A 22,064-nucleotide genomic window follows, 5' to 3' on the forward strand; every position below is an offset into this window, starting at 1 on the left:
GCCCTAAAGCAAGTTATGCTTGTAGCAGCAGCAGACCTAGGTCACTATCATTTGTGAAATGCAGATTACTTATTGGGGATTTTTGTTAATGTTTTAATAGAAAAAGGGGGTGATTTAGATAGTGTTTCTTCAATAATGAAGAGTCGTCATTGTTATGGTGATTGTGTTAATACACTGCTGCCTGTTGCTTTAGTGGCTAAGGCATTCTTGAATAAATATAACAGACTAAAGTCTCAATGTAACTCAACAGTCAGTGTCTTCTGCATCCCAGGCTGGTGCTGGGTAGCCAGTCCTCCAGCTCCAGTTGCTCTTGTTCATGGTCCTACTTATGGAGCTCTCCCTTTCAGCCCCTGCCTTTGTTAGCAAATGGGATTTGCGCTGTGCTTGAAGGGCACTGGTAAGCCCTGGTATAACACATGTCCATTGACTGACTCTGCCTGTTTGCTGGCAGAGCTGATTCTCTAGCTGAAGATGAAGAGTCACGTATTCTGGTTTACTTGTTACTGGTTCAAATGTTGTTGCATCATTGACCTATCACAGTAACGTAACTCTTTCCCAAAGACCAAAATTGAACTGCAATCCCTGACAAAGTTCACATGTATAAAAAATTTACAGTACTCAGGTGACCACAGTAGATCCTTCTGTAGCTGCTTCCCTCTGATGAAAATTATGTATGAAGTAGAAAGTAAGCCATACCAAATATATGCAGCATTCAGGGTTAAAACTGAGTAGCATTTGTTGAAACATGGGTCCTTTGAGAAGATTTCAGTCTCTGCAGCATTAGTCAACTCAAAATAGGCATCAGAGCTGTTTCTCTGGTAAGAATTAGAAGGCACCTTAACTGTTCAAATTTTTTTAAAAACTCAGGTATGACAGGCTTGCTCAGGTTAAAGCGGCTGTGCATACTTACATCTCAGTCTGGATCTGAGTCTTGTTAATCGTTTGGTTTGCATTACTTATATCTAAAAAATCAGTCAGAAAATTTTTTGAAAACTAGCTCAAGTACTGAAGGTATAGTAGGAAAAATGTAATTTGGAGTACATATTTTTTTTAAATAAAATAACTTCTCCAGTACTCTTTTGCATAACAAACAGGCCTACTGACACTTCTGATATACTTCATGCATTCTGACATTTTTACATTTTCAGCCAGATAAACATGCAGTACACAGCAGAAGTGATTGTATTAGCTGCTTAGTTTCTGCACTGCCTATTGTATTAAATAATGGCTTAGAAAAATAAAATAAATCCAGTTCATGCATAAAGGTGATTGGAGTGGAATAATAATTATGTGCATAAGTTCAGACCTCGAGTGTAGTACCTTATGGGAGAAGCCAGACTCCATGTGCAGTAAACTCATGCTCCTATCCTATTGAACACAAGGGAAATTTAGATCTGGAGTTTGAGCACGCTGTATCAAGTCCTGTCTGTGGAGGTGTGGACCCAGGCATTTCTTGCTGAGGGATTCAAGTGAGCTCAACTGTTCTTCCATGAACACTTTCACAACGAAGGTTATGCAGAAGTTTCTCTCACGATGAATTAGAGCAGATGATCTGCTTCCTCCACTCTCCTTACATCTTAACTTACCAAGTATTCATTGCTGTGGATGTCCATGCATAAAGCACCCCATTGCATAGCAGAAAAGCCCCACTCACGCAGCATTTGTACTCATGTCAGCAAGGAATAAATTATTCTAAGTCCTTTTTATGCAGGATTGAGTACACTTTGCAGATTGTAGGGCTACATGTGCAAATATCCACTCTGGGGAGCAGTGCACTTGTAATTGGTAATTTGCCCAGGTATCAAGGAGCTATTTGTGCTGGGAAACATCACGCATGATAGCAACTTTTTTTCAGAATTAGAGGGTATGGTACCTAATTTTGCATCCTGTTCATTTTTATAGGTGTTTTTGCTGTGGTAAGGTAGCAAGATTAAATCTACTAATTTCTGTGGTGCACTTGGAATGCAGATGAGGGTATACTACAGTTTCATGAATAGGGAAACTACCAGAAAAGTGCAGTGACTTGGGTCTACAAACCTCTCCACTTTCAGTGTTGTGAAAAGCATAGGAATGGAACAGGACAGTGTAGCATAGTATAGAACAGAACAGAATAGAAGCAAAGCCTTTGCTTTCTTACCTGTTTGCATCCATTTTAGCTTCTGAGAATACATTTCCTCTTTAAATGGCAGGAAAAAATAGCCCAGAGAAGCTCATAGAAACCTTAGGAAAGATTTAAAATATTCCATCTGTGAAACTGTTTGCGATTAAAATATTGACACGTAATCAATAAACCTATGAAATTTTACCAAAGATAACTCTGCAGTAGTTGCAAAATTTTGTAGGATAATTAATATTGGAATAGTATGAATTAATTTAATCATAGTATTTAAAATACATGCATAGAGTTTGGAATTTTTTTGGCAGAATAGTAAGAAAAGACACTTAAGAGAGATGAGCATTCTGCTTTCTCATGGTTCTCACATAAGTTTGTGCTTTCCAACTTTCTAGGGCATTCTTCCAGTAAAGAAAGCCCAATGAGCTCTTTCTGTTATAGGAGTCATTACTGTCAGGGACTGAGCTGTAAAGAGAAATGTGGGTTTGTGATGAAATGAGTGGAATTGGAAGGGTCCAAGATTATTCCAGGATTTTATTTTGCCACAGGTGCACATATATTTGTTCTAAAATAATTTCAAATAGAGTTTTTAAGCGCATTCTGATTTTATTAATTTTGAGGAATTGTTTCAGCATTTAATATAGGAATTTGGCTATAGGTTTGCATATATTTCCACCCAGAATCTCTTTAAAAATGAGATGAAGCAAAAAAGTAGATTTTTTGACATATGGCTTTATATTACTAGCAGTAGTTCTGAGATGATATGTTTATTTATCCTCTCCTATATTTGATCACAGCTTTCTTGTGAAATATATGTGACACAGACAATGACAATAGCACAGCAATAAGGGAAGAATGTCTGATCACCACTACCATAACCCAGACCCCCAAAAGAAATCCTCACCTCATGAAACTAAAACTTTAAAAAGCAGCAGTGTTATTTATGATGTTCACAAACAAGCACACTGGAAGTCAGGGAGTAGCTAAGATAATATCAGTCTCTCAAGGTGTAGATATTAGCCATAGCTGTATTTAAAATTATTTCTAATTGGAGTGTGATTCTGCATATTTTGTACCCTTATGCAAATGCAAAATGCAGAATGCAGATAAGGTTCTTAAAAAGAGACGTTCAGAATAACATACACTTGGAAAACACAGAATGTGAAATCCAGAAGCAGTTGGTTGTTATTTTTCTCTATTCTGTAGGTTTTCTGTTGACCCAAAGTGATCTGTTCCTGTATGAGCCTAAAGAGAAGACGCAACCTCACTAGCATTCACTAACATTTTGGAGACCTACTCCGTGTGGACTGCTGGGGTTTGTGAATTAGCAAATGCTCTAAATGAATGCAATAAAAATAAATCAGGGATGCTGCATTGCAAGATGGGCTTTGTTCATTTATTTCTGACACAAATAGTTTAGTTTTAATTATTTATAGTACTTCGCAGTGCATTGGTAAATGTGCTGCAACATATTTTGTAAAAGTAATGAAGTCTTTGAAATAGCAAACCACAGTACAGCTGTCACACCCGTTTGGTACGGTGGGGAGCGACCACTGCAGGCAGGGGAGAGGGAGAGGAAGGTAGCGTTTGCTTTAATTTGCTTGTGGTATGGCAACAACTGCACTCACAGACTTTGTGATCTGGACATCTTGTTTCTATTCACACTGGCAGATGGAACTGGCACATCAGGTGCAATTCAGAGCTGAGCGCCTTGTGCTGGGGATTATGCAATGTTTTGCTTATAAAAGGAGAGCTGCTGCTAGCCCTCCTAGCCCAAACTATGAAGCACACTCAGTGGCTGAATAAATCGGCGTCACGCGTGCAGATAGTAAGTAGAGAGAAGCAAGTAATACCAAGGCAGCCAAGACAGTTGTACTGCTGGTGTTGGGGAAGACTAAACGGAGACAGCAAACACTGTAAATCGCTGGGCATATACGGGAATAAGAAGTTAGAAATTGCAAAGTCTGTACATTCTCTGGTTTCCTATTTTCAGATCATTGCCTGCTTTCTTAAGTCGGCATTGGGAAACAAATAAGGACCTGGGTTTGGAGGCAAAGTTACCTCAAATAACCCCAAATCTCTTTCATATGATTTTGCATGGGAACTAAGGAATGGAATTGTCTCTTTTCATGCAAGGATGAGGAAAAGAGTAGGGCAGTTGGGGAGGAGAAAAATAATCTTAAAAAGAGGCAAGTATAATAATTTAATCTACGGTAAATACAAAAGAAATGAGCAGAATTATATTTTAATCCACATTTCAATTTATACAGAGCCTGAAATTTCACTTTTGATTCTGACTCTGCTAGCTCCTATGAGTTTGTAAACACTAAAACCATTCCATTTTAATTTTCTGGGTTTTATTTTTAGTACTTTTTGTATGTTTGAAGTCATTAGCTATCTGAATAAAAAGCTAATATATGATATGACCTGCTCTGCATCCATGTGGAGGTAATGGAAGGTATCTAGTATGGTGGAGAGATTGATACAACTTGCTTGAGGCAGTGAAAACAGCCATACAAGCACATCATGGAAGAAGTCTTATTTTTACCTTTCATGTGAAAAAAACCCTACCCCAAATGCTCTCCTTTTCTCTGGGTCTGTTGTTGCACTGATAATAAAGTGGCTAATGTCTTACCCTGGATTGGATGAAATGCTGGATTTGCACAGCTATTTATGATGTATGTTCTTTATCCTTTCTCTCCTGCTTTTACCTTGCTGTTTCACAGTATTGATATGTTCAACACTGGAAATAATGCAGAGAAATTAGTATCTTCCTTTTACCACTTTATGATATCAGAGATATCAATATAAATATGGAGATGCTATACAAAGGCAAACGAATTTAGTATGGATTTATACATATGTAAATGTTTTACTTCTCAGTAGTACTTGCCACCCTTTGCTGCAGCAATCATGTTAATCTCTGATGATTTGGGGGAAGACCAGAAATATTAATGAATAGTACAGCTTGAGTAGGTCCTAGGATCTTAGAATTTATGGAATAAGCTTTGCAGGCTACTTTATTCTAATGTCTTTCTCATGAAGCCACTTTCCTGGATTAACATGGGATGTAAAATACAAGCCTTGATCCTGATCCTGCAGAGACTTATTAATGGCCTTAATTTTATGCACTGATACTTCAGTAGGACTGTTCACAGTATGGAAGGGTAAGAACTTACACGAGACTTTGCAGAATTGAGGTTCAGAATGCTAATTTTGTCTTAGTCTTCTTCCTTAATTATAATAGTGCACTATTTTCAGGGACAATTGCCAGCTACCTCAATTACAGATAGCTACAGAGCAGCAGGTTGTGTTTGTGCATTGATCCTACAATCTCTGACTTTACAACCCTGGTATCATCCAGTACTGAACCTACAGACAATGCTTATTCTTATTTTCTCTTACTCTCTTTTGCACCATGACAGAATTAATTACCCTTTGCTTCTGACAATTCCAGCAGCATAGCTGGATGCTGTCTCCTCTTCCTCCTTTTCCCTTCCACAGGAGCGTTGAGTATTCATTCAAAAAAAGAGAGATGCTATCATACCCAAAGGTATCTCCTCCATCGAAAGTCTCACAGTGGGTTAATCTAAAACCTGTAATCAGAAAGAAGCAGTTGGCCTTGTAGTGCCCCTTCCTCTGCTGTCAGGGTCATGCCAGAAAATATCCTTCCTTACTGCATTACCTTCACCCCCTCACAGCATATGGAGATATTCTGAATTCAGCTAAAAAGGATGTATATGTTTTATTCCAGAAATAAGATTTTTCCAGTGTCTATACCATGTACAGAGTCCACTACATATCCTGATACTTCTCCCTATCACCCCTCCTCTCTTCAAGGACAGCAAGTTCCTACAAGGTCTCCTGTAATGGTCATGCTTTCCTCTAGGCTTGTCATAGCAGACATTGTGTTCCTGCTTCCCTATTGTAAAATTGTTGAGATTTATATAAACAAAAGTAGCTGTCCCTGGTACACTGCTTCATCCAAGTGATGTAAAGCTAAAATGTTACAGATAAGCCTGCAGTAGTTTTGTAGGGATACCATGTAATGAGCCGATAAACCACACAGTTACTGCATTCTCAGATGTCATTTACTTTCTCCAGGGCAGGGAAAGCCAATATGGGGTGAGCAGTAATGGTCTCCAGCAACTATAAAAGCAAAATGAAAAGTGACACTTTTCAACTCAGCAAAAAATAAAAGTGAGCTCTCCTTCTCCACTTCTCTGAACACTTGAGTTTTAGCTTCCAGCCAGGGCTGTCAGTTTAGACTAGACTCAGCAAAGTGAAAGCCTCTGCTGAAAGCATTGTATCATCATCTTAATCTTTCTCCTCACTATTTCTTTCTTGTTAATTCATCTTTACTAGGCCTTTATTTACTTACTATCATACTTGTTTTGTTTCTTATACCTAAGGCATCCACAATGGTTTCGCATATGGAAAAAAGGTTGGACCTTGATTTTAATGTAATAAGGATCAAGTTGTGCTATGTCTTAGAAGGGCACTTCTTGTTTGCCTATAGTGAGAATGTCTGTGTCTATTCTGTAAAATTTCAAGTCCTGTTTTTTTCTGCATGTGTACGTCAATATTACTGAGCTTCTTTCTCTGGGAAAAATAGTAACTGTTGAGAACCTCAGAGGAAGGGCTCACAGAAGTTTACAGTACTATTTATAGCAAATGTCTATTTCTTAGGTTTTGCTGAAAGCAGAACACTACCACTATCTTTAGAAATGTAAACTGATTTCTGGTCTGTTTCAAGAAATGAGTACAGAGTCTCCCCCATTTTCTGCGTATTTGTACTTTCATCACTACTGATTCTTCTACACCTGCTCACCAGCCCATTCCACCAATGCTCTGTGTCCAGGGTTTGGTTTTCTGTTCTGTCCTTTCACTTTCACCAGCTCAAGTGCAATATTCATATGATTTTTTTACTACCTCCAGATTCCATATTTAGAGCTTTCTCTTCTTCCTTGCTGTCATCTCTATAAAGCCATCAAGTACGAGTATTTCTCATGCAGGTCTTAGGCCAGTGACTGCTGTATAGTTTTTGGACCAGAACAGTGTTCTGTACGTATAAAATAGTTCTAAGACAATCTCACTACCATTCCTTTTCCATTAGTTTTTTTTTGCTTCCTTGTCTATACAGAACTATGGAGAGCTATAGCTTTTGGCCAGCAGATCTTCATCTGCTGGCTACTAAGTGCTTGTACATTTGTCTTTTTGCAAAGGGTTAAGTTTCTTGAAACATACGTACCCATCTTCGCTACTCTTCTCTTGTCTCCAAATCCTGCCTGTTTCCTACGTTATTACCTAGTTACTTTGCTTGTATTTCCATATACAGGCTGTGTCCAAATGTGAAACATTTGCTAGGCCTTCTCTATTAAAAAATAGATTAAATGGGATTATACCCCTATACAGAGGATTACCCACCCTCTTTCTCATCCTGCATTAGATTCCAGAAAATTGCAGTCTGTCTCTTTGTTACTGTCATGTGTTGGGTTAACTCTCTGTGCAGAGAACATTTTATGTATACTTACTATTACAGTAGGATATTATTTACCAAAGTTAATTTTGCTCGTACTACAGCACACTTGAAAGTAAACATGCAACTTTTAAAAGTGTATAGGGATCCTCCAGTGGGTAGTAATTTTAACTAAGTTACAAATGTTCAAGAAGTCCAGTCACACATTAAAGAGAGGACCAGAAATACCTTGCTGGACAAAGCTGGACTCAGATACAGCCATAATTAAACCACTGCTTGTTTCAGGGGTCTCATGAAAGGGCATCTGCTGATGCCTGTACAGGGTTTCTGTAGTAGTTTGTTTCAGTTCCAAAAGCTGGTCACAGTTCTGCCATCTGTCTTATTCGCATATCTGGCAGGCAGAACTAAAGATAACATTAGTGTAAAGGTTTCCAGCCTGTTACAAATGCAAGTCTTTTTGTTTCCTTCCCGTTTTACCCTTCCCACTCCTCTTGCCTGCACATGGTCAAAGAGTCAGGCGAGGACTTCATGTTTTTCTGTAGCATTGTGCTTCCTGAAAGTGGACCCTGAGGTGCTTAAGCTCTGCTGGACTCTAACCCCCAATCACATGCATGAAAACAATTCTGTTTAATTGCCTCAGGCACCCACCTTTTTTTCCTTTTTTATTTACTTACTTTTGAATTCATTCCCATATTGGAAATAATATGTACTTAATTTAAGAATGTACTATTACTGAAATCAATTTTTATATAAAAAGACTATTTCTAAAACTAAAAGACGGAGAAAAATCAGATGCTCTGTTTCAACTACTCCGTCTGACTTTTTGTGAGCACCTTGCATCTAGCACTCACCAGAATCAGGCTCTGTAAGAACAGAATAGGACAAAGATTTCAGAGAACGCTTACTAGGAAACCAGTTCCCTATGTGTCAGTAGAAGACTGATAGTTTTCTGAATACCTTAGCTCTCAGCCTTCATGACAACCTATCATCAATTTGTTAGTCTTTCAAGACCCAAACCATAGTATTCTTCAAACACTTGACTTTTTCCCTGGGAAGCTAGCACAGCTAGAAATGGATTACTGACCATTCTTGAAGGAAGTTTTCCATCTTGTTTGTTAAGTGGATGATGCTAAAAAAAACTTGAATCACCTATTAGTGAGCTGTTAAATACAGTGAAAGCAAATATACTCCCACGCACACATTCATTTTTCATGATCAGAGAAATACAACAGCCTGTGGTATAAGACATGCATGATTTCTATTCAGAAGAAAGGAAGGCAACTCTCTAACAACAGGTATGTAATTAGTAAAAGGCTGTATGGTGGTATATTTTGAGAAAGAACTATTTCATTGTGGATAAATCTTCAGGATTAGTGTGAGTAACAGTTAAATTCCTTAATTATATTGGAGTAGAGAAAGAGCTCAACAGATCCATGACACAATATAGAATATAGTTTGTTTCATCATGTAAGGATAAGAATTTGATGCAGTAGTTGCAAGGGGAATATGTAATTCCCTAAATCCTAATATTAAATGGTAGTTCCCTCTTTCTGTCAATGTTCTTAAGATTATTGCTTCTCTGTCTCACCAAAAGTCCAATTTAGGAGTCACTGGGGTTTCTTAAAATTTAGGTCTTTTACTCACTGGAAGTTTAAGCCTAAAAGTTTCTAAGCAGTTCTTCATATTTTGGTGAGCTAACATAGGATAAATGCATAATTTGATGTCTTTTCAGAAATAGACAATATTGTTTCTTTGTTTTATCCCAAACTTCTTAGACTCTTAAAGAACACAGTGCAGTGCTCTAAATTTTAGACAAATATATTTTTTTTCAGATTAAACTCTTATATGACGGGACTGTGTCCATCTCTAAGTCCTTTCCTTCCTACATACAAAATATAACACAGGCATACTTCTGTGAATGAATGGGGGTCAGAAAGCTCAGCACTTGTGTGATTTACACAAGAGTCAGGTAATTTACACATTGAACCAGGTAATTAGTGCAATGTATCATAAAATCAGAATTCGGTTTTATTAGAGGTCGTTAGCTATTTATGTAATAAATTAAAGAAATTATTACAATTGTGACAATTTGGATCTACAGACAAAACCCTAGACTTAGTCTATGTATGCTTAAATTTATTTCATTGCCATTAGTTATTTTGATATGTGGTATCTGCGTTCTGTTACATCAGGTGAATCAGAAGTGACTCCATGAATGACAAGTGAATTACTGTTTATTACAAAGTTTATGGCCTGTAATGTGTGTGGGTATATGAGTATTGGAATGAAGTGAAATGAAAGTCCTATATATAGATGTAAAACTATTTAATATTCTAACACAGAGTTGTCATGCAGTGAGAAAGCATAGCTTTCAGAAATCTATACCATTGTTTCAAAGAGAAGTATTAAAAATTCAAAACCAGGTATTCATTTATGGATCAATAAATAGCAGTCATATAGTTTTATGGCTATGTTTAATCTCACATATGTAAAATCTTCAGTGATATATGACCACTATTTATATGCATTTTAAGAGCTCTTCTACAAGAATGCTTAGCTTCCTTCCCTTGGGAGCTACACAGTTAAAAGGAAAACGAACATGAGAGCTTGGAAGAACAAATACATCCAAAGATGAAAAAATAATTTATAAGTAACAAGTCATAGAGAAATCACACATACTGATCAAGTATAACATCAAGATTTTTATAAGCTGAAGGCTGTTGCTGTAAGCCATGCAGGCCAGTTCAGTCTAACAGGCTGTTAAAAACGACTCAAGAATTCTCCACTACCTGCTGCTTCTGCCCTCTTTTCCAGTGCTGCACTGCTCCTGCTTCAGTAGGCATTCCTATCTCTTGCTTGGAACACATCATGTGTTCATAACCTGCCTCTGAAATCTCTGCTTTCAAAAATTATCATAGCTGTTTTGGCAGAATACCCGTGCATATGATGCTGGCTGAATCTTGTTCTATTTTAAAGGAACAATAAGGAGAAATAAGGCATAACAACACGGTAATATCTCAGTCTGACCTCTGCTCTCTGATAACTTTTCCATCAAATTACTGACTTAGCCCAAGTTCCTTTTGGCAAATTCCTGTTTCATAGCCTTATCCATGTCTGCTCTGTAATGAACCAGCTTATGTTCCTGCAGTGGTTTCTTTGCAAGAGAGGAGGTGTGTTTCCTTAAGGATGGGTTCAACTTCCAACTTTGGGAAGATACAGTTTCTGTTCTCTGGCAGAGATGGATTGTTGGTTTGACTCAATATAGTAATTCTTGCTTTTATAACATTTACTTATGATATGCTCACATGGGGTTTCATGTTCCAGTTTTGACACATCTCATTTATATAACAGTTTCAAGTTCAAAGATGTCACGATTCTCTTTACAGATGAGGAAAGTGAAGCACTCTTAGATTATGTGAATCACAGAGGATGTCTGTAATGAAATTTTAAAAGTCCTTAACTTTCAGGTCTGTGCTGCATTCACTGGATATTTAAGCTATGGAAAATGTCCCCTTACCATTCAAACCATGTGGATTAATATATAACTCTTGTTTTAGATATTGCATCACTTATTAATTAACCCTAATATTATTTTTTCTGTGAGGTATATTGTCTCTTTGAGCATAGCACTTAGCAGAAGTTTTCCTCCTTCTGACCTTCTAAAGAAGCTGTACTGAATAAAAAGGGAGAAAATGTTGAAGAATGCAAGCCATTAAAACTCTGCAGTTGTTTTCAATTTGTCTCTATTAAAAATATGCATACATTTTTAATTAGAATAAATGTTGACCTATAAAGATGACAAGAAACCTTCCAATTAAAACAAGCAAGAATAAGTAACTTGCCTCTTCTTGCATCTAGTAAATTACAGGTTTGATAGATTATCATTCAGATTCCAGAGATGTTAAATCCTTTACAGTCTAATAATCAAAATACATATTGACAATGCTACTATTGTATAAGTAGGGAAAGATGACCTTGAGTTTTAAGCAAAAAAAGAGATATGGGACTGATTAATTTGTTTAGAAAATTTTTTAAGAAAAGCGTTGAACTAAGATTATTTTTTTCACTATATTTTCTAGTGACAACGATCTGAACTCTGTTGAAGTTTTTTTGCAATAATAGTGATTAGATTCCGCCCTGTCCCCCTTAATTATAACAATAAATGTTATTTTATAAGTGTTTGCCTTGATTTATTAACTTTTGCCAGTTTTTTTTTAAATAGTCCATAAGATTTTTTATTTTTAAATTAAACTATGTGAAAAAAATGTATTTTTGTCAATTTTAAGGGGGAATAACTATTCCTTTCTTATGTCCCCAATACTTCATCTCATCATCTGTTGAGTATGGATATGAATATCTAACTCGTTGATTGCTGTGTCTAAGAATTATTTGTCTGGGAAGTTTAAAGATCCTTGGATTTTAAGCCCTATGGACATATAATTAAGAGCATAAGGAACAGCGTAAGGACCTGAGCTATGGCTCATACCCAGTTTTGATGAATATGTGCAATGAAAAGAGAATGGTTTGAGTAATCACTAAATTAACTCTGACTTTTCTAGAAAGGGCATCACAGGGTCTGGAGCTTCCTTGCCTTTGGCCCCAAGAAGAGGCAGAATAGATCTGGGTTCTTTGCTTCAGTGGAGGCCAGATCTTTTGGCAAGGCATTATCCACTGTGCTGGGCGTTGTGAACCCAGCTCCTGGAATGGATTTGAACCTAACTTTTCCATAAAAAGGAGGGCTGAATATACTAACAGCTGACACAGACAGATAAATCCCATAATACTGTCGAACTCGACAGAAACTGTACATTTTGTGCAAAAATACGTAAGCCCCAACGCTGTCAAATGAAAGAGAGAATTTCATACTATCTGTTCCCCACTGATATATGATTGGCTGTCATCTTATTTCATAGTTCAGGCAATTGAAACACTGTTTAAATGTGTATCATAAACCTATAGATGAGAACATTTCCCTACTGGATTTAAACTATTACCCCCAAAGGTGTTAAAGAAACCCTGCTGTGTGACGCTTTTTAAGATCAAGGGGCATTTTTGATGTTAATGCCTAGAAAAGGCAGATGAACACTAATAGCTGCTTATCCACAGGCTGGTGAATTGAATAGGGAAATACTTCTGTTCTGGAAGTCAGGTCTCCAGAGAAAAATGATAAATTATGAGCATCTATAAGTAAGAGTGATAGTCTCTAAGGATAGTTGAGCAAGGCTGATAATATAAAATATGTAAAACGTGGAAAATATTTAATACTTCTGTTTCTTTGCTCTAAAGAGTTGGAGGGGTTGTGTTAACAATATATACGGTGCTACCGTGCTCAGGCGTGCAGGAGAAAGGCAATATATTAATTCTCAAATCACTAGTTTGTGAAATGCATTTCTGGTATCCAGGGATTTTCAGGACTGTTACATTGATAAGGAGTCAAGGGCAGTCTCCTCATGGGCTGGGATGGCTCTCTTGGGAGAAGAAAGAAATAGAAGAAAAGGAACAGCAGATTAAGAGCTGGACAGTTTAGTGTTTCTTTGCTTCCAAATGCTGAATTTTTTTTTTTTTTCAGCTCTTCAGTCTGCAACTATTTAAAGCTATCCAGCAGCTTCTTTTCTGAGTTATCAGCACCCTCCTGAGTGCTGATGAATCAACTCTGTAAAAAGGCATTCTATAGGAAGTCATGGTGTACAAGGAGAACCTTCCACGGGATAAACAAATTTTACATAATTCCTGTGGGACATACAGAAAGAGAAGCTTTCCCTATAGACCCCAATAACAATGTTATGGTATGAAAGTCACTATGAGCAGAATACTTAGGAGGCCAGCAACAATGTGGAGGAATATCTAAGATTCCAGGTCTTTTCCACTGTTTGATTACCCTAATAGAATAATAGAATAACCTTGAAATTTTGCTGGCTTTTTTATGCAAGGATCCCAAAGTAAAAGCCTGGAGGAAGGGAAGGTGCAACACCATCAAAAAGCTTAAGATGCACTTGTTATTCAGGTTTTACCATCAGGGCTCAGATCATGCAGAATTAGAACAACTGGAAGGAACTAAATATGCTCTCCTTTTCTGAAATCTCTTTGAAAGACGGAGACAGCTAACATACCAGGTGCGTCCTGCCAGGTGACTTTCATGTGAGGGGAGTTCCTTTGCAGGCAGAGGTGCAATTTATTGCTTCCTGTACCAGGTTTAATGAAAGAAGACTGAGAAGCCATAACAACAACAACAACAAAAAAGTATTGTTACCCCCTAACTGGGCAGCTAGCTAAACTGAAAGTTCCAGTGGATTTTTTTGGTTATAAAAAAAGAAATAGATGACAGAGACAGCTATGTCTTTGACGCAATTTGGTTTTCTTACCAAAAAAAAAAAAAAAAAGGAAAATTTCCTTCTTCCCTGAGTGGATTTTCTTGAATTTTCTGGTTGCCTAACAGAACATAATTATTTTCTACACTTACATTGTGTGAAACACATCACTTCAGTCTACCAGCCTCAAGGAACTGTAACCTCAACCATAACATTTTTATAACTTGAGACATTTATAGCTTGAGAGAATTTTTTAAAACTGAAAACTGGGATTAAGATTGTAAATTCTTATAAAAGAAAGTTGATACTCATGATACTCAGTTACATGTGGCTTTGTGATTGATGACTGGATCCTGCTCAGCTAATCTCAGTTTGCCAGTAAAGTCTTTATGATTAGGAGAATTTTAGGTCCTTTGAGTTCCAGTGCTAGATTCCTTAAAGCTCCTCAGGCTTCACTGGATAATTGCTGCATCTCTAGGGCATCACTTTAGGCCCAGGGAAACGTGGGATCTTCTTTAAAACAGTTATTGTACTTTTTGAAAGCTGTTTGTAATCTACAACATTAAGCAAAACAAAAGCAGAAACAGGAACAAATTATATCTAACATCTTGCTTGGCTCTGGAGGGCAGTTTTATAGTCCGCTGTCTGATATCCTATTTGCTGATGAAATTAGGGATAGGAGGAGAAAGCTATAATGAGACTTGGTGAGTTTTGACTTGATTTTCTAGCATGTTTTTCCTTTCGGGTTAGGAACCATGTGTGGAGGATCTGTGGTTTTTAAATCGAAGTGAAGCCACAAAGCTTCCTGCCAGCAGAGTTCATTTCTCTGGTTGTGCTTAAAATGGTTCCTCTGTTGCACGCATGAATCAGCTTCCTCTGTGAAAGCAGTAGAAAACTTGGCTCAAAAATAACTTACGTTGGTTTTGATGGAATAATTGTAGGCCACGATTCTTACAGCTATATTTCACAGCTTTTCTCCAAGGTTTCGCTGGCTTTCCCCCAGTCAGAAACTGCAGAACCTCACCATGCAGTTGTCACATGGATAGATTTTTGGCTGCTCAAAGCAGGAAGCTTTCCTGCACCTTGTCACATGCAGCTCGCAAGTTTGTTCAAAGGCAAATTTTGGTAAAATTGCACAAGAATATAAGTAGCACATAATAGTATAGTCCTCACTGGAAAAAAAATTGGTAGGGGTGTAGCATGTTCTGCTGTTGCTCAGCGGGAGACAGAAATTCCTGCCTGCCTTAGTCTTTGAGCTCTTGATTTAGAGAACTGGAATCCCTTCCAATATCATTTTTATGGCTAAACTTTGGCCCTCACCAGTCCAGGTACAGGTGCAAACACTTGAAATTAGAGGAACGGTAAGGGAGAATTAGAGCAGAGCTGCCCCACACATTTTGCTGCCTGGAATTTTCATGATTTTCATGGGGTTCAGGTTTTCAGTTTGGTAAGAATGCTTTTGAGTGTTATTGTAATGACACTTTGAGCCATGTATTTTCTCCCTTACATTTCTTCTTTTCACTTAATCATCTCACTTCCTCCATTCTGTTGTCTTTGACGCTGCTGTATCCTTTGATAGTTTTTCCACTGTACTTTTATACTTACTTTCCATTTGTTGTGTTTTCCTTTATTCTCTAACAACTATTTTTTCCTTTCTCATTCTCTCACTCCATTGCTATCATCATGCTTTTTCCCTTCCCGCATTCCTAAATGACCTATCATAGGTCACTTACGCTTATTATTCCTGGTGTTTCTGCTATTATTTCTGTTAGTTCCTCTCATGAGATAAAACCATACTCATGCACTTATTCACATAGTTGCTTTTCTCTATCGAAGGTCACACTCGCAAACATGCATCCCTATTAGACACATGTAACTCTTCCTTCAAAGGGTCTTTCCTCTGATTCTCACATACTCAGGACCTATTGCTGACTCCAGTGAGGCTTCACTTGTGTGTGTCTACCCAGTGCAAAGGGGAAAGCCTGGGGAGAGGGTGGGAGCACAGCGATACCTGTGCCTTTACTTTCCCCTGGAGGTCTAATAGGCAATAGCAGAACAAGAACCAGCACATCATGCAAGTGATTGAAGCTAAGGATCCCTGAGCAAGATGGCAGCAGCACTGAAGGACGTTTCTAGCAGTGATGGTGACTCCTGGTCCTGCAGGACTGGAAGAACAGTAAGGGAAAGGACTGAGTGACTGACTTTGCTCTCGTTGGCTTGCCTGTGGAGGGAGGCTCTTAGTTGCAGCCTAGCAGGTAAATGTCCTTAGTGAGGCCCACCAACGGTTGGATTTGCGTGTGTGGCCTTAAGCCTGGAGTCCAGCATTAAAGCAATACAAGATACTGCGGCTTCTTTATGTCAGCAGAGACTCCCTTTGGAAAATACATTGTTTAAAGTATCATTCAACTGTAGAATAATCTAATGCTTGCATAAAGTAAACCTCATTGACTACCTTTTTAGCAAAAGCAGTTATTAATAAAATAGATGCTTTCTTGAAAAGCCTTTGAAACCTTGGGAAAACCCAGAACTCCTGCTGCCTGGAACTGTTCTTGAAACTGTTTTGTTCAGTCCGTCCTTTCTTTTTTCTTTCCTACCTGCTTTCTAGCCAGCATGTGCACTGAGAATCAAGGGCTGATGCTGTGTGGTTGGACAGGCACAGCACCACTAAGGTTTCCCTTTTGCCTGAGGGAAACGTGCACTAAAAGTCTGGAGAACTAGAAGTGAAGCAGTGGAGACAGCCTACTTTTTCATCTGAGCCAGTCGTTTGTGCTGCTGCTGAATCTGCCCACTGTTCTTCCTGGGGAAGGGGCAAAAGTGCCTCTTTATTTGCTTACATTGGTACTTCAGGGCTCTGCTGTCACCTGCATGCAGAGTCATTTGCAAACAGACTGTATCGCTGGGGAGCAGAAATGTGTTTTTTTTTAAACCCTAAGCAGATTTATAGTCTGGTTTCCTGTCAGATCTTTGCATTTTCCTTCTCCGCCCCTCCCAGCCTCTGACACACTTTTTCTTACTTTCCGTGTCGCTCTTTGTTCATTCTGATGCCAGTGCACTTGCTTCCTTCATTCCCGATTCTCCGTAAACTTTTGGCACTTTAGGGGCCCGGGGGTGTTTTGCTCCTTGTGTTTCCTTTACTTTTCGACAGCTGCAGAGCACAAATAACCTCTCCAAGACTCCTGGAGAGACACTGACAATTGCATGGAGGCGATGTAGAGAGGTTCAGCCTGAAGCAGCTGCAGCAAGACAGCCCGGTCACTCATGAGCACCCAAGGTAAGGAAAGCAGCTGTCAGATCAGCTCCACCTCACTGCTGGCTAGGACAGCACTTGACTCTAATCACTACAAGTTCCACTTTCACCTTTAACCTTTTTTGTGTTCCTTTTCAAGAGTATGTTTCTTTGAAAATGATTGCATTCGCGCCTTCCTCGCCCTCAACAGGTCTCATTGTACTTTGCATGCACAGATACTTGGAGCTCAGGGTTCGGTGAGGTAAACAGGCTGTAGCTGGAGGTGCAAACGTGTTCTTAAAGAAAGCGTGCACTGGGAAGGAGAGTTGAAATGGAGGTCTAGAGAGGGGAGATGAAAGGACTGATCATGAGCACTGATCTCCAGGGAATTTCTGGTTCTACCCATAGTCTGTTGTGCCCTAGCCTTTACTTTAAATCTTTTCACTGGGGATTTATGCTTTCTGTTTACTAATAAAATCTTTCTTCTTTGGTTTTTTTTTCTTCTCTCTTAATTTGTTCTTCTCACTTCCTTTATTCTTCTCTCAACCCTAATGAATCTCTTATTATCTTTTTCACCATCTTTTTATGCCTGTTTTTCATCAAGCATATTTTCTGTGACAAATGTTTCCTTTGTTCATTCCTTTCCTTTCCCTCCACCTTCTCTTTCTTGCCTGTGCAATAGACTGTACATCCTCCCCCATGTTCTAAATTTTTCTCTCCTTCCCCTCTGTCAGTTCCTTCTCTGTCTTGTGTTCCGCTTTCCCATTGCTCCTCTAGCTTCTCACATGCACTCCTACTTCATACTCCATCTGCTTTCTCATGTACACAGCATACATTGCTGCCTCGCAAAGTTAATTTTGCACGCACAGTGGTGTTGTCTCTCCACTGGATTGGCCTTGCACACACATTCTGCTTTCCTGTCTGCCCCTTTCATGTACATGTGCAGGATTTGCATATTTGGAGGTTTGGGGATGCATCCCAAAATACAAGACCTTTATACTTGCACAGCTTCCTTCCAATTCTCAGACTCATATTTAGTCATTCACAACAAATAACTGCTATCATCCTGTCTCTCTGTTTCTTTCTGTCTCACAAACAGAATTTTCTAACACCTATAACACACCACAGCTTCCTCTCCACTCACAAAGACAGCCTACCCTGACTTTGTATATTCTGTCCCTTCTCTTTCTATCATCCCACTCCTTCCTAAATCCTTACCGCAACTCTCCACCAGGTTTCTCTATCTGTTTTTATCTTGATGTTGCATTCATATTGGGAGGAACTACTGATGCAGATGGTCTTACTCTCTGCTGTCTTAGCATCCCCACTGAGTACCTGTAGGGGAACTGGAGGAAGTATTGCAGTCGCTCAGCTTCTCTTTCCTTTGCAGAATATGCAGGCTGCAGCAGGTTAAGTGCTTAGTGATGGGACTGAAAGTAGATGAAAAAACAGGAAAGCACAATTCAAAATGTCTCTGGAAAACTGTAAAAATAGTTCTAGTTGATCATAAGCCTTTTTACTAAACTTAATAAAGTTTTAAACTTCCTGCCCCATAGCAGAACTTCTAGTCTGACACTGGTGTAGTTTTTTGTCCTGTTGATTCCCATGGGATTCCCAGTCTCGGAGGTAGAGGTTCTCAACTGTGATGCTGTAGTGGGAGTCACTTTGCTCCTAGGATCTGGAAATGGGTCATTTCTTTTATACCAGATATATTGGTGAGTCACCAAGATCAGGCATGGCTAATAACTGCATCCAAGGACAATATCTGGTATTATTCCTTGCTTAAGTTTGTAAGCTTTGAACCAGATATGACAAATAAGTACAGTTCTTTGATGAAGCCTTTTAGCCTCACCTTCTTAAGCAGGACTATTGAGACTGAAGGTTTTATTTCTAGGGATGTTCTGATGTGGGCTTTTGGGGACTGAATAAAGATCACTTATTAAACTCAGCTGAATTAATAAGAGAATTATTTTGTGCGAGAATTCTCTTAGTGATCTGTTCTGCTCTCTCAAATTGTCCATCTCCTTATGAGTGAAAGGAGCTTAAGTTTTATGTTTGCAATTATAATATATCCTTTCTGATTCAGAGCTAGCAAACTGTGGCCTTTGAGCTGTGAGCATTCTCTTCTGAATACAGAAGCAGGTACATTAAAATATCTTTGTCTTTCGGATCTTGCAAAAAGTCCACAAGCCGAGAACAATAAAATACGAGATGTTCATTTTATCCATACAGGACTAATATGACTCTGTCTTACTCTGTTACAACTCATCTTGTGATGTGAAAAGTACTTGTGTTCCTTTTAGTCATTCTGCAAAACTTGTATGATGATTTTGTGCTTTGTTTTTTTCAGTATTCTATGCCCCCATTACTGGTTCTTTTTGTAAGGCCTTGACGTCTCCCAGAAATTGGCTCAGACACCATCTCTTCTCTCTCCCTCCCTCCTTTTTCTTTTTCATCATGATAGTTTGCTGTCTGTTGAGTTAAAAATGGGCATTGTCAAAGTTGGGTTGCGACAGTTATAAGGGGACCTGGAGCCAGAAATTCTTTTTTTTTGTGTGTGTGTGTGTGTCTAGTTTCTTGAGTCGTGTGTCTGGCAGAGGAGAAATTTCAGCTGGAAAGAGCCTGGAAACTTTCCATCCTCCCCAGCAAATTGGTATATTGAGAGGGCCAACCCCACAACAGAAATTCAGAACTGCATGTTTGACTCCCTGTTCTTATGCAAAGTTACTTCCAATTAGATTTAACTCTGAATTAAGAGAAAAATAAACTTTCAACATGGGTGAAAAGAGTACCATCTGACTGCATGTATCTGTTAAAATTAAAGGCAATTTGAACCTTCTCTAGAAGGATGCATCCCAAATACCTGGGATATGCTGAAGAAATCTGAATGTGATATACCAAATGACCTTGGTTTATATGCTGTTGCTTGGTGAAATTTTTAATCAGATATATGGAATGATTGCTCGCGGAGGATATGATTTATAGAGATCCTTATTTGTCCCAATATTATGCCTATATCATTGAGAGAGAACAAGCTACCCACTTTTTAGCAGATGTCTCAACTCTCTCTTTGATACTGAAATGCATGTTTCATGAAATACTGTTTCACTTAGATGTTGTCATTAAGGTTGTGTAAAACTGATGGTGGAATTTGACCTATGGCAGCTTTCTTCGTCAGCAGCCTCCATAGCAATCTAAACTTAAAAGAACAAGGAATATGGGACCAGGCCTTGTGACTTTCAAACTGGAGGGTAAAACCATAAACCTCACCAAGTTTAGTTGAGTTTTGCCACTGATACCAGCAAGAAATTGGTTTTGTCTTGGCTGTTTTGTCACTGCTGTCTGTAGGATTTGCATTCTCAGAACACTGTCCGCTTTGCTGAGAATACAGTATCTGCAGTGAATCTGCAATTCCTTTTTCAGAACAAATGATGGGGTTTTCTCAGGTGTATATGTAATAAGATTCTCCATCTCCTCCCTTCCCCCAAACTCTCTCTTAAGTGCTGCCTTCACCCTCTAGTCTGGGTCAGTTATTTAATGGCAATGAACATTTTCAGGAAGGTAACCTTTCTGCTTGTGATTTGTTCAAGGACTCTGGAATTATAATGGTTGCTGTCAAATGTATATAATTGGTCTCTGTGGCACACATCCAACGAGTGATAAAAGCTTCTTTCTCTCTACTTCTTTAGTCAGTATTCTCTCCGTATATTACCCTCTCATTTTTCCTCCTCTCAGGCAAAAGGAGAATACAGTGCCAGTCTGTTTAAAGTGCAATTTGACAAAACAGCAGATCTGCCATGTACCCCGTCATGGTGTGTCCCAGCTGTGGGCAGTGGATTACTCCTTGGCAGGAGGTTTTCACACTGACTTTAGTTAAACATAAAGGTATTTTCTGAACTTTGATTTTGAACACCTCTCTTCCTTCATAATCTTCTGCCAAATATTTGGGCTCTAGGCATGGTGATTGTGAGTACCTTGAATTCACATGCTTAGTGATCTACGGGGGGTACATTTAACATTTTACCAGCGGGTAAGGCCTTTGTACTTTTTTATACAAAAGGCAGACACAGAGGGGCTTTTTTCACGGCTCATAAAAGTACATTACTAATAGCACCAAAAGTTGGCAAAGTGTTGTGCATTGTCTGCTATCACTGCTGAACGTGTAGTGAAGAGAATACTCTTCTTACGTTAGTCCTGCAAAACCTATTTTATCTCCAGTGCTGGATGGGGCATTACTTTCTAATGCTGTCTACTTCAGTGAATCTATTTAGCAACTCAGGAGGAAAGACAAATTTGTCAAATCTCACTGGAAATCTATAAGAAGTGTCAAACAAAATGCCATAACATTCTGGTTTTGTCAAAAGGGTAAATGTGTATACAGCTATGTATGTGATATTATTTGTAGTAATTGTTGCCTCAGTGAATTTGCCTGTGTAAAGTAACATTGTATAGTATTAACGGATACGCTTGTTCTGGTCCCTGAGGCCAGTTTGGCCTTACCCAAAGATACCTGTTATTTGCCCAAGTCTGATAGTCAGCCCTGTTTTTTGTAGTTCAGGGGAGGAATACAGCTTCAGTGTAACCTATGAAAGGATTCCCACTGGCCTCCTGAGCGCTGGTTGTTTGCTGGCAAATTTTCCTCAGGTTGTAACTGAGGCGCTGAAGAGTAAATTTAACACAGGGTTTCTTTTTAAAATGGGATAAGGATTTTTTTTTCCATTTGAATGCAGAAAAAGCTGTATGCTAGCAGTACATATATGGTTATCATTAGCAGTTAATGGATTGTTTCCACTTCATTTTTTACAGCTCTATATGTGTATAAACATTTCTAATCTAGCTGTGCCCATACTTGAAATCAGTGTGAGTATGCTTAATAGCTTGTTACACACATTTAATATATTTGAGCACAAAAGTACGTTCCTCCAGGGTTTGAAACAC

At 38.6% G+C, this 22,064-nt stretch overlaps 1 protein-coding gene across 1 annotated transcript in view; it reads left to right on the top strand.

The window, feature by feature from the left end:
* Window positions 1-16,899: 16,899 nt before the first annotated feature.
* CARD11 (caspase recruitment domain family member 11) overlaps window positions 16,900-22,064 on the top strand; it is a 47,756-nt gene continuing 42,591 nt past the window's right edge. The window contains exon 1 of the mRNA XM_052773174.1: window positions 16,900-17,171. Coding sequence (XP_052629134.1) covers window positions 17,159-17,171 — 13 coding nt within the window. The 5' untranslated portion in view covers window positions 16,900-17,158. The remainder of the gene's footprint in view (window positions 17,172-22,064) is intronic.

The sequence above is a fragment of the Harpia harpyja genome, chromosome 21 (genome assembly GCF_026419915.1).
Source record: "Harpia harpyja isolate bHarHar1 chromosome 21, bHarHar1 primary haplotype, whole genome shotgun sequence".
In the NCBI taxonomy this organism is placed as follows: domain Eukaryota; kingdom Metazoa; phylum Chordata; class Aves; order Accipitriformes; family Accipitridae; genus Harpia; species Harpia harpyja.